This window comes from Artemia franciscana, chromosome 17 (assembly GCF_032884065.1).
Source record: "Artemia franciscana chromosome 17, ASM3288406v1, whole genome shotgun sequence".
Taxonomy (NCBI): Eukaryota; Metazoa; Arthropoda; class Branchiopoda; order Anostraca; family Artemiidae; genus Artemia; species Artemia franciscana.
The window spans coordinates 14,539,339-14,553,198 of NC_088879.1; the positions used below are offsets into that span (position 1 = coordinate 14,539,339).

Sequence of the window (13,860 nt, forward strand, 5' to 3'; positions counted from 1 at the left end):
CACAGTCCCTGGAGGAGGGGCTGCAAGCTACAAACTTTGACCATTGTTTACATATAATAATGGTTATTATGAAGTGCCTCGCTCTTTATGCTAAAGTTTTTTATTGTTTTAAAAAGTCGATTTGTGAGAAATAGTCAAACTTAAGCGTAAATAGCGATGCACTGAGGAGGGGATAACCACTTTCATATACGGAATGATTTATGTTCGTTTTAAGTTTTAATGTTGCTTCTTACTTGCAGTTAAAAAAACTTGTTTCTTTATTTAATTAGCTGAAGAGGACGGGTTACATGAGCCAAAAAAGCCACAGGAGCTAAAAGCAAATCTAAGCGGCCAGGAGGCTGGTACCCGTGGCAACATTTCATTTTTGAGTTGTTGAGTCGTATCGATTGTCATTTATTTTTCTTTATTCATGGAGCCAAGATGTTGATTTTGTTTAGGCGATACTGTTCAAGTGGTTTTAGTTTCTTTTTGTTTTGTCTTTTTGTCTTTCTTAAAATGTAATGACGAATCGATCGAAATGCGGATAATTGAATATTTTTTTTCTTTCTCCTTTCTTTTCTTTTTTTCTTTTCCACTTCTTTTTCGTATTGTTTTTATTTGTATGTGTACTGGGGTAGAAAGCCCAAACAAGCTCTGCTTCGGGCCATTTGGCTTTTTCGTTAATTTATATTAATAAACAGATCTTTCGCTCTCATACTCCGTCAGTTATCATTTTCGCCACTGAAATACTTAAAGGAATACATATATGTGTTATTACTCATGAGTAGGCGCAAAAATGTTATACCTCTTCCAACAGAAGTTGGTCTCAGCAAGATGTTGGGTCAGCAAATACTTTATCAATAGGGGCAAATGCACAGAAGATGTCAATGCTTCTGGTTCTCAATTAACCCCAAAAGGATAAGACGTAAAAGAAAACTTTTAACTCCCATTTTCCTTCACACAATACGGTGAGCCACTCCTTCAATGTTCTAGACTATCACAAAATATATACCCCAAGGATTCGCCATCCTATTGCGCCCAAAATATAAGTTCCAGTTGGTAAAGGAGTCAGGTAGGACACTATGATTTCTCTTACCCTGTTTAAGAATTATACTTGGGACGCACAGGCGTAATGCCCAATATCTTCTATTCTTCCTGCCATCAAATTTTGTCTAGAAAACTAATGATACTCTCCACCTAAGACATGCATTTTCGGAATTTTTCCGTCTGTTTGGATGAATACAGTAATCTCGGTCTCCAGCTCAATTCCAAAAGATCAGAAATACTTTTCTTTTTTCCAATTAAAAATTAAATGTTCTTTTTGATTGACATGACGATTACTCATCAAAGGCTATATCTCTTAATCCCCTCTGTTATTAAGAAAGCTCACCATATCTCATATCCAGCTCTCCCTATCAGAGCCTCTCTTCATCAACACTCGAATTCTTTAACACGCACTCGCGCATACAATAAAGTAGTGAATTTTTTTCTCTTGTATTAGACTACATTTTTTTGTATTGTATTGTCATTTTGCTAATGTTCCCTTTTACTTTTTTGTTCATTTAGTGAATTGTTCCGTCCATTTCATGCCTTTGCAAAGGAATTTTCTAAAAAAATAAATGAAAATATGGAGAACAAGAGCTAAGAGCTCATATGGCACTTGTGACGAGGTCGGAAGAGCCAAGAGCTCACATAGTATGAGCTCTGGCAAGATTCTAAGAATCAATAGATTGCTTTAAAAGGAAAATCAGAAGGTTAATGCCGGTCGGGATTTAAAATAAGAGCTCTGAATCACGAGATCCTTCTAAATATCAAAATTCATTAAGATCCGATCACCCACTCTTAAGCTAAAAATACCTAATTTTTTTAATTTTTCCTCTCCCTTCAGCCCCCCAGATGGTCGAATCGGGGAAATCGACTTTATGAAGTCAATTTGTGCAGCTCCCTGACACGCCTACCAATTTTCATCGTCCTAGCATGTCCAGAAGCACCAAACTCACCAAAGCATTGAACCCCACCCCCTAACTCCCACAAAGAGAGCGGATCCAGTTCGGTTACGTCAATCACATACTTAAGACATTTATAAGTGTTTTCCAAGATTTCCGGTTTCCCCCTCCAATGTCAACAGATCTGGTCGGGATTTGAAATGAGAGCTCTGAAACATGAGTTCCTTCTAAATATCAGATTTCATTAAGATCCGGTCACCCATTCTTAAGTTAAAATACCTCAATTTTTCTAATTTTTCCAAATTAACAACCCCCAGCTCCCCTAAAGAGAGCGGATCCGTTCCAATTATGTCAATCACATATCTATAACTTGTGCTTATTCTTCCCATCAAATTTCATCTCGATCTCTCCACTCTAAGCGTTTTCCAAGATTTGCGGTTTCCAAGGTTTCCGATTTACCCCTCCAGCTCCCCCAATGTCACAAAATCCTGTCGGGATTTAAAATGAGAGTTCTAAAGCACAAAATCCTTCTAAAGACCAAATTCCATTAAGATCTGATCACCCATTCGTAAGTTACAAATGCCTCATTTTTTCTAATTTTTCAGAAATACTCCCCCCAACTCCACCAAAGAGAGTGGATCCTGTCCGGATATTTCCGTCAGATATCTTGGACTTGTGCTTATTCTTCCTACCAAGTTTCATCCTGATCTCTCCGCTTTAAGCGTTTTTCAAGATTTCCCCCCCCCCCCCGAATGACACTGGATCCGGTCGAGATTTAAGGTAAGAGACCTTAGTTACGAGGTCCTTCTAAATATGAAATTTCATTAAGATACGATCACTCTTCCGTGAGTTAAAAATACCTCATTTTTCCGAATTTTTAAGAATTAACCCCCCCCCCCAACTCTCCCCAAAGAGAGCGGATCCGTTCCGGATATATCAATCACGTATCTAGGACTTGTGATTATTTTTCCGACCAAGTTTCATCCCGATCCCTCCACTCTAAGCGTTTTCCAAGATTTTAGATCCCCCTCCAACTCCCGGTTATGTCACCAGACCCGATCGGGACTTAAAATAAGAGCTCTGAGACACGATATCCTTCCAAACATCAAATTTCATTTAGATCCGATCATCCGTTTGTAAGTTAAAAATACCTCATTTTTTCCAAATTTTTCCGATTTAACCGTCCCCCCACTCCCCCCCCAGATGGTTGAATCGGGGAAACGACAATTTCTAGTTTAATTTCGTCTGGTTCCTGATACGCCCGACAAATTTCATCGTCCTAGCTTACCTGAAAGTGACTAAAGTAGCAAAACCAGGAAAGACAGATCGACAGACAGACAGAGTTTGGAATCGCTATATGTCACTTGGTAGATACCAAGTGCCATAAAAAAGAGGAAGGTAATGGGAGCCAAATAACACTAATTCAACACGGAAGGAACAAGACATTCAGCGTAAAATCTCCCTATACTTACCTGAAAAAATCAAGGGTAAGGCTTTGATTAAACGGGTAATCCTTACTAAGCAAAATGTTTGATTCCTTTTCATCAAGCTGGTATTTATTCAATAAATTGGCCAATTCTAATTCATTCTCATGGATTCTTGTTCTGAAACGAAGAAAGTAGCTTTTGAGCACAGAAAACTATTCACGTGATTCAATATGAATACATCTGATGGGAGAACGTTGTTAGACGTTCTCCCGTACAACGTAGCAAAAAGCTACGTTGTACGGGAGAAATAATTCTTTCAATTTCTGGCTCAGAAAAATGCACTGCTTCTTAATTTATAAAGTTCACTTATTTCGCAAACCTGACTGTTTCAGGTCGAGGCTGTTTCAAAGGAACTAGACTCAAACTACTATAACGTATATGAGGGGGTTCGTCCCTTGTAAATACCTCGTTGTTTACTCTACAGTATTTTTAGTAATTTCAAAAGAGCTATTTATTCTACTTAAACGACCTGTCCATAGACTCTCTTACAACAATTAACATTGGATTAAGAAATGTAAATGTGCTTGCTCGCACGTGCCACTTAAGATTTTCATTAATTTTTAGTTATTTTTAAAATTTATCTTTATTAATTTAAATTACATTTTCAGTTCAATTCGACACTTGCAGTTCAGTTTTCGATCTAGCACAAAGAATCTTGGCAACCAGAGTTTAAACTCGGTATTTTGGAGGGTTCCAGATTCAACAAACCGGCGTTGAACATGAGAGAGACCACAGTAGCCCTAAACAGATCGTAGCAGATTGGCGTTGAACCCAGAAATGTAAAAACCACACCATGCAGAGCTTGGCACCAACCCGTGATGGCAATCGTAGTCCAAAACGAGGCTTTCATTTGCTAATATAATCAATTACAGTAGTAAGCACACGTATTTTTCATATTAAACATGAAGTCATTCAGAACTATTTCCTACCTGGTTCCTGAACTATGGGGGGAAAGAGGTAAAGCAGGTCTATGAGCTATGTACGTCAAAAAATTTCATGGGAAGGAGAAGAGTTGCTAATAGTTTCATTCTGGGACCTCTGATAATACAAACCAATAATCCTTACAAAATTCCAATGAGACAAAGATATAGCCTGATCATCTTTCTACTAAAAGAATAATCAGTGGAAAGATCGTATGACAGTAACCGCAAGAATATTGCAATAGGAACGTTTGTGGCAGCAGTAGTACTGCTGAGTGCTTTTTCTACAAAAGGATAACTTAATTTTTGTGGTTTTGAAAACTTTTAGTAAGGGTAAACATCACTTTATTTAACATGGTAGCTTAATACAATAAATTTCTACTATTTATAGCTTGATCATTTTGGATAAATTTCTCAAACGAGTCATGAATAATCATAAAGCAAAACAGGTACGCGATATAGAAAACCATAGAATGTAGTCTTGGATAATATATTTTTTTTTTGTTTGAAAGTTTTTAGTAAGGGCAAATTTCACTTTATTTAACATGGTAGCTTAATTTATTAATACAATAAATATCTACTATTTAAGGCTTGTTCATTTTAGATAAATGTCTATAATGAGCCATGAATAATCACAAAGCAAAGGAGGTACATAATATGGAAAACCATAGAATGTAGTCTTGATCCTAACTGGTTTGTTGGACATTTTAGAATGAAAGATATCCCTTATCTTTGGCAACCTTGCCCTGTATCATACTCCCTCTTTACAGTGCTTTGCTATGATTGCAAAATTGATTGTTCCAACATACAATAAACTGAAAAAAATGGCAGAAAATGCTTCTCAGTCTGTGAAAAAGTTGAGTTGCTTGAATCCCGTAAAAAACTACACAGATCTCCAAATAAAACTGTTTTAAGTTTAAGTGCTTTGTTTTTACCCCAATTCCTTATTATAGTATATATCTACAACGGCAAAATCTTAACTAAAGTATGTACACTGAGGTATTGGTCTAAGCTTTTACCCCCTCCCCCAGAAAATTCCCCCCAGGAAATTTTCTGGGGGAGGGGGTAAAAGCTTAGACCAATACCTCAGTGTACATACTTAGACAATGTCTTAGTGCACAGACAATGGGACAGCGAAGAATATTGTATATTCGCATGTTTTATGTAGTTAAAAATATATATTTATATCTATCTCTATTCACAGGTGGGACACAGGGACACAGCTACAATGGCGCGTAACTAATATGGCGCGTAACGACTTACGCGCGCGGGGGGACTTGGGGGGGGGGGGGCGCGAAGCGCCACCCCAACAGCTAGTATATAGATAGATTATAGACCGTCATCAGATAGAACCCATCAGAAATTCAGTACAGCCGTGGTAATACACTGTCTTGAAGTGAAAAAAGGAAACACTTGAAAAGCAACAGCCACAAACATGAAATCTGTGAAAGAGAAAGGTGAACAAGCTTTTTAAGATGCGGATTCCCCCCCCCCAAAAAAAAATATCATTTTCTTTCTCGAGAAATCATATTTTACATTTTTTTAAAGCATCGGGCTCTTGTTGACAAAACTTCCTGATTTTAGTTTAATTGTCAGTTTTCCACACTCTATTCATGAAAATAATAGTGTTAACTCAAAAACGTGATAAAATATAAAATAATGCTAGTTACCTTTCTACTTTCAGTTTCTGGGCCTGAATAAAAAACGGTTTTGAACTAGCTTTCACAGAATAAAGTTGTTCTTTTAAGGAAACGCATGAATCATGAAGCGTTTTAACGTCAATGTAAACATCATCAACAGCATCTATAACATTCTCTAGTGACTCCAAAAGCTGTTTTTGAACATCTAAAGACGCCTTTTCTAATTTCCCCCGAAGGTGTCGTCGTTCATTTATAGTATTTTCATTGAAGAGATTAGAGACTTCTTCAAGAGCCTCCAACAGGTCCTAAAATAAATACATGAAAAATGAATAATTTACCAATAAACCTGCTTTATTAGTGCAGAAAGAGTAGTATGACATCTTCAAAAGTTCTCGGTGCAGTGCTTTACAATATCCAATAAAAAAAGTCTTTGTTTAACAAAAATAAATAACGAAGCTATGTCTGATCAAAGCAAAAAGAAAAGGAAAAAAAGGAGAAAGAAACGGAAATTATAATGAACAATGAACTGAAAGTTAAAAGGAACGGATATTAGACTTTAAAAAAAATGAAAACAATAATGAACTTATAGGCCCAGCGCCCACGGGGCGACCATTTCAAGAAAACAGTTGGAAACTAATCTCATCTGCAACTGGTTTACGACCAGTCTATAACTAAAATAAAACGTGTCTCCGCCCATAGACGCGAGTGGTTGTGGATCAGTTGTTGTGATGATTTTATATTAACTCATTTGCCAACTTATGAAGTTGGCAATAGAAGATTAATTTTAAATGTTGTATCGTAGAGTAAATAAAACTTGTGTTTCTCTATGCGGTTTACGATAGTTTTGTTTATCTAATTGAGCAGTGCAGTGTGGTTAACTATGTTGAGTTCCGAAGAGGAAGACTGAATTGATTACTATGAGTACCAAAGGCTTTGTAGGCTTCAAAAGAAGTATTAGGTCCATCCCTACTTGGTAAAGAATGCAAAGTTTCGTCTGTTATTAACAGCAAAAGAACAGTCTCAAACATATAGAAATTTTATCGCATTTTACAGATTGTTGCATTTTATATAATTTTTAGAGAAAGTTGATAGTTGGACAGCTCTTCATGCTTCTCCTACAAATTTCACTTTTAATTCCTGGTCTGACATGTTGAGAGTCAAAATAATTGGATAATACCAACGCGGTATCTTCCGAAAATGTATGGGACAACATTCTGCAACGCAACTGTGACCAGGACTGGAGGCTCATAAGGAACCGGTTTTAGAATGATTGAAAACCAGCCTCATCTGCATTGCCTCTGGGCAGGGCCCCACTCTACTTCATAAATAACCGAGTCAAACTAAAAACGAGCACAAATTAACCTTAATAGGGCTCACAATCCCTGTGACAATGACAATGTTGCCATTGAGATTGAAAATTTGGTTACACAGCTTGCAAAAAAGGGTATAGCTGTTCTATTTATATGGGTCCCAGCACACTGTGGTATAACAGGAAACGAATTAGCAGATCAGGCTGTAAAACAAGCCTCTAACTGGGGCCGATAACTCAAACCCCTATTACTGGTCCTGAATTTCTATCTTCAATCAGTTCAAAAATTCTGGAAGAAGAAGAGGCTTGGCTCCATTCTTCCCATACTCAACCCCTTGATCTCTACGATTATAAGCAGCCATCGAAAGAAATGTACCTCACATCTCACATCCTTTCTACTTGCCTATTTTGTTTTAGATGTGGCCATGCAAAGACAAAATCAATAGTATTTCAGCAGAAAATGGCTCCATCCCTCAACTGCAACACATGTGGAGTGTATGAAGACATACGATACATCATCTTTAACTACAGAAAATATGAAAAAGAGAGGAAGTGCTAAGAATTTGCTGTGCGAAGGCATTTAATGCATTCACAATGCGTTCTGTTCTGGGACACCACACGTCTCCTCCTTTGGCTAGACAATTATCTGGTCAAATTTTATATTTGGTTGTATGAGAATGGTTATAATGTGTAAAATTGTATTACTTATTATAATTGTTTTGTATATGTATTTTAATTGCTGTTTGACAATACATAGTTGCAGTATTTTGATTCATGTTTCTCAACGCAGGCAGTTGCAGCAGGCGAATAACCCCCCTCCATTAGCAAGTTAAGTGATACTGTTCTGGTCCAGTGAATATTGAATGAAGTGACACCGAAGGATGCTAGTGATTACAGAAGGCACAGATCAACTGAGTGATATGAACACATATGACCTATTAGTCGAACGCGTCAAGCCCCAAACAACAACAACATCCCTGTGCCTTCTCAAGGAAAGAACATAATTTGCCCTTTACTGAAAATAAAAATTAAATGTTTTTACTTTTATTACTTTAAAATGTATAAAATTATTAAGATTTTAAGGAATAGATATCTACATATTTATATTAAACTGACAAGACACATTAATTTTTTTTTTCAGTAAAGTGCAAATTATGTTCTTTCCTTGAGAAGGCATTGGAATTGTGAGCCTAACTCGTGTTAATTTCTGTTCGTTTTGAGTTTGACAGTGGATATTTATTGTAATTTCTGTTCGTTTTAGGTTTCATTTATTTATTGATGCTGATTTCTGGTAATTTCTCATTATAAGTATAGAAAATAGGATTGAACCACATTTTTTTTACATCTTACTGCTTGAGGTATGGTCTGTCAGTTGGGCACCCAAAAAGATCTGTAGGTAATATCTTCGTAATTCAGAGCACCAAAGCTTCAGAACCATGCTTCACCACTGTCATTGTTGTACCTTCCAATATACTAATCTTAGTTGGCAGAATTATCTTCCTATTCTTCTAAACTTTTTTCAACTGCGAAAAAACACCCTGGAATTGGCTATTTTACTTTTAACATCTTCACTGTACCCACTATCTTTAATAATAATATTACCTAGTTTAGTGGAGCTGTCCACTTGATTGATCTTCTCATTGCCAAACATCAACTCCTCACCTTCATTTATACCTAGTCTTAGTGACTTAGTCTTCTTTACATTAATTTTCAAACCTATTCTTGCATCCTGAATTCTCAAAATCTCTAAAATCCAATCACTTTGCTAGCACTTTCACCTAGGATGCTTAAATCATCAGCATAATCAAGTCTAGAAGAGTTTTACTACCCCAATTGATTCCGTATTCTCCCATTGCCTTTGTTGCACCCATTGCTTTTTTGTCCTTAGAACAAAGTTCATCAGAATGGTCCACATAAATGGAAGAAAGACAAGACTAGATATTCATTTCAATAAAATTCTATCCCAAGTCCTGAATGTCTGAATTCGAATTTCGGAGTCACAAAAAATAACACAATCAAAAAATCATAAACAGAGCAAGAACAATGCCAAAACAACAATATCAGGATGAAAAATCTTTTGTTACAAACGTTATTTTGCAGCTTAAGGAGGGAAGTAGGAGCAATTGCGATGCCAAGTAGTTTGAAGTAGGACAAAAAAATTTCCGGGGGGGGGGGATAAGGTTAAGAAAACATGGTGAGGTTTTAAGGAAACATATTGGCATTATCTTCATAGATTTAGAGGGGTTTAGTTTCATGTCTAAGTCTAAGGCATATTATGCAATGTCATTGAGGATGCTCATAAGGTTGCTAATTAAATTTCTATAGCAGGTTCCAACAACCATGAGGTCATCCACAAATTTCCATCCATCACCAAATTCCTTAGAAAGGATATTAACCATAATAGAAAAAAGGAGTGGGCATAGAAGAGTGCCCTAGGTTACTCCACTGTGTACAGGGAGGAAATTATAAAGATTCTTATATTTGACTACCTGTGATCTATTTGATAAGAAGGAGGCAACCAATTTCACCAGGAGGGAATTAATAGTAATTCAGTGATAAGCTTATCAACTAATATACTGTGTTTAACAAGGTCAAATTCTTTTTGAAGGATTATGGCTTACTCTCGGAATATGGAGTGAATTTTTGTTTACGAATAATATATTTTGCAAACAAGCAATGTCCAAGAAGTTAGTGCTGAACTTTTTTATGCGATCACTTACAGATGGTGCTAACCTGGGCATGATAACTTTGATCTCTGAAGTTAACACAGTAGCTAGGAAAGTTGATGGTTTAGTGGAACACATGACCCAGAGTAGCACAACCATAAATGACTCTTTTTGGCAGCAGCCCCAAAAACCTCAGCTACAACATATACTGTTGTTCTTAAAAATTGCTCCAAGAACATGGTGTCAGTAAGTGACCATAAAACCTTCATCAACAGCTTATGTCCCAAAGAATCAGGCGAAATTCCCGAACTAGTTGTGGATTTTCCACAACAAATAACAAACTCACAATTGAAAGGCTAAAGACAAATAAAGATATCAATCAGCTGTTTAAAGCCAATTATAATGTAGGAGATGAAATATAACTGTATAAATGCATTATTTATTTCTTACAGATAATAGTATTGTTTGAGTCAGTTTAACCAATAGAGTCCTCCAGTGCAGAAGAAATCGAGTAGGAAGAGCCGTATTGGCACCAGCCAGCCTATATACCTTAAATTGCTGGGAACAGGCAGCTTGAGTACTTATACTTCTCAGAAACTACCCAATTCCATTGTTTTTAAATTTCCCCTTGTTTTCTGTTATTGGTTTTCTGTTATAATATGGTAACTAACAGTATAATATTCCGTAACAATTGTATAGCCAAAAAAGTTATATAAGGTTTGTGATGATGTTAAAGGCAAAGGGGGCACCATAGTTGATCTGCTTTTGGCTGATTATTGCAAGATTTTCAATCTAGTACACCACACCACAGCTTTACAGAATCTGAAATTGATGGGCACTAGAAAAGCAATTCTACTACTCATAGTAGCTTTCCTGACACACCATAATTAGTGCATCTATGCACTTTTCTTAGGGGATCTTGGCTCTGAGGGGGTAGAAATAACATGTGGCACTCGAAAAGGCACTAAACTCACTACCCTTCTGTTTCTAGCCATCATTAACTATATTTTAAGTGAAAACAGTGAAAAAAATTGAATTTAGGGATGATTTTCTGTTCAGCCAAAATACAATCCCATTGAGAGGTCTCAAATAGTCCCCCAGTTCAATCATGACACAACAGACAAACTTGAAGATCCATGCAGTTCAAATGGGCTTCAGATCAATATCTGAATGGGGTATCAATGAGACCAAAGTGATGTGATTCAATCTTCTGAAAAGAGATGGTGCTTGTCCTGACCCATGGTACCCTACCACTGTGAATTGCAGTTGTCATTGGTGTAACATTCAATGATGATTGTTCATTTAGCCACCATATTACAAAACTTGTATGAAAGGGCAACTATACACTGTGATCCTTAACCAAGCATCAATTGAGTTTTCTATAAAGCAATTGCTGCTTACACACATGTATTATGCATGTCCTCTGCTTGAATATGAATGACTGGTTTTGGGACCACAAGTGCCTAACATTAATTACCTTACCAATGAAATTGATAGTGGAAAAAAGAGCCTTAAAAATCATCCCAGGAACTAAGAATGTCACTTATAAATCTGCCCTTCAGTTCTACTGATTCCTACCCTTAAAGAACCCAGATACCATCTGATGTGTAAGTTTGGGCACTCTGTGCTTTTCAGTGATCAACACTGTTCCCTTATATCCCCTGCTGCTGTAGTCAACAGAAATACAAACCACAAGAACAAGCTTGAACCAGTGCACTGCAGATGAAATCATTTCAGTAATTCATTTGTCCCTGTTTTTACTAGTGTGATAAATTGTACGTATTGTTTATTATGTTCTAAAAGGTAGTGTAAATCAGTTGCAGCACTAGCCATAACTTCAATACATTAACTATTTTTATTAAACGAATCTTGGATCTTAGAGTAGGCTTGTTTTCAGAAACGTATGGGTTTCTTTCTGGAGAGTGGGAATATTATACTGATACCAACAATTCTTTTTTTTACTAAGGAGGTTCAAAAGCAACTTAAGTCGTCATTCTGGAGTTCTACAAGAAGTAATCCTTAGATTGCTCCTAGCTGCAATTTAATGTAATTCGACTGGTATTTTCAGATAAATCTATCACATATTCACATAATTTAGCTAGGAAGAAAGTGAATATATCACTTGATGCCTTTTTTATATTCTTTCCAAGTTCAATAGTTGCTTCTGGGGCAAGTTTCATTTTAAGCCAGAATACCATTTGTGGCTCATTCAGGAATAGTAGCTATTTCATAAACAAATTCGCAAGAATTTTTAAAAAGAACCTGAAGGCCCACAAAGAAGGTGTCACAGCAAATTCACTATTGATGACAACCATAATTAGGAAACTTACAGCCCCCCACCTTGAATAACAAGGAGAATCATATTTTTACATGGATAGCACTTTTTTTTTTGGGGGGGGGGGTTCTCTAGCTTCTTAGTAATTTTTCATCTTTTTTTGTGTGTTTCTTTGGGGGGGGGCGGGGGGAGATGAATGAGACATGCAGAATGAGATATGCTAGAACAAAAAGAGAGACATTTTTAGATCATAAACTTTATGCTCATTTTTGTAGTTTAATTATGTTTTTGACAATTCATCCTCAGACCCCTTCTATGGATTTCACATAGCTTTAAGTTGTATAGAGAAACTAACCAAAAAAAATCATCAAATTCTTGCTATAATTAGTTATGATATGCACTAAGTATCAAGAAACTTGTTCTTGTTTTTTTTTTTCCATTTTCATCTAGATTTTTCAATCATTCTCTTATAAAAATAAATCTATTTTATAATTATGAACTAAGAATAAACCTTGCACAGTTTCCTTTGCATTCTTAAGATGCATTCTGTGGCTTTAAATATACTAATAAAAAAATTTGCCCATTGAAAAGAATTATGGCAATTTTCCATACATGAATCTTTTATTTCACCCAGGGGTTGCTTAAAGGAGGGGTGTGTGACTCACCCTCCCCCATGGTTTTTGTAAAGTCATATAAGTCGTTTATTTGGCCCTCATTGAGGTCCCGGGTGCTCAATTCTGAGACAGTCTAAGTTGTATTTCATTAAACACTTTGGCATTTTCAAACATGGGGGTAAAGGAATGGCTGGTTTTGACAAAACTCAGCTTCAGACATAGATACCAAAAAACAAATTTGCATGTAAATAGAATGAAATTGTTTTCTTTTATTGTTTTTTATTCTGTTTTTAAATCAAGTTGTTTAAATTAAACTGGGTTTAAAGGGACTGGGCTGGTTTAAAAACTTGCTTATGGTGGCACTTGATTTGTTTTGTCTGATTGTTCAGATCTAGCCCTACTTTTTGCAAAGTCACTTAAGTCATTTATTTTGGCCTTATCCAGTTCTTGGGCACTCAATTCAGTCAAATACAGTCCACATTTTATTTCCCTTCTCCTGAAAAGACTTTTCGGACTTCTCAGTAAAGAAATGGTTGATTTTAGCACTAGCTTCAGTCATAGATACCAAAAACAAAATTTACATGTAATTAGTCTAGAGTTGTTTTATTTTATTATTTTATTCTTATTTTTAGTAATTTTGAATTTAAACAGAATCATTTGAATTGAAGTATGTTTAAAAGGACTGGACTGGTAGCTTAGTAACTCCCTTAAAAATCTGTTTATGTTTGCATATGATTTATTTCTGTTTGATGTATCAGTAGTTTGGGAATATTCAACTGAAGCCTGACTAGATAATACGAAAAAAAAGGAAAAGACAAAGGTTATGTGCATGGCGTGTCAGTTAAACTTTGACTACAAGTGGAAAAGAAGGCAAGAAATTTCCAAGCAAAATGGAAAAATAATTAGAGTTCAAAGAAAAGAAGCACACAAGACCTTTACAAAGCAAGTACATATGGGACATTGAAAAACAAATCAATTGCAATACAAGGTTGAGACAGATACTACACTTCAGAAAAAACAAGTA

At 36.1% G+C, this 13,860-nt stretch overlaps 1 protein-coding gene across 1 annotated transcript in view; it reads right to left on the reverse strand.

The window, feature by feature from the left end:
* LOC136037901 (conserved oligomeric Golgi complex subunit 6-like) overlaps positions 1-13,860 on the reverse strand; it is a 47,219-nt gene that overhangs the window by 26,364 nt on the left and 6,995 nt on the right. The window contains exons 2-3 of the mRNA XM_065720756.1: positions 6,003-6,277; positions 3,398-3,529 (exon numbers count right to left, since the gene is read on the reverse strand). Of these exons, the coding sequence (XP_065576828.1) occupies positions 3,398-3,529; positions 6,003-6,277 (407 nt within the window). The remainder of the gene's footprint in view (positions 1-3,397; positions 3,530-6,002; positions 6,278-13,860) is intronic.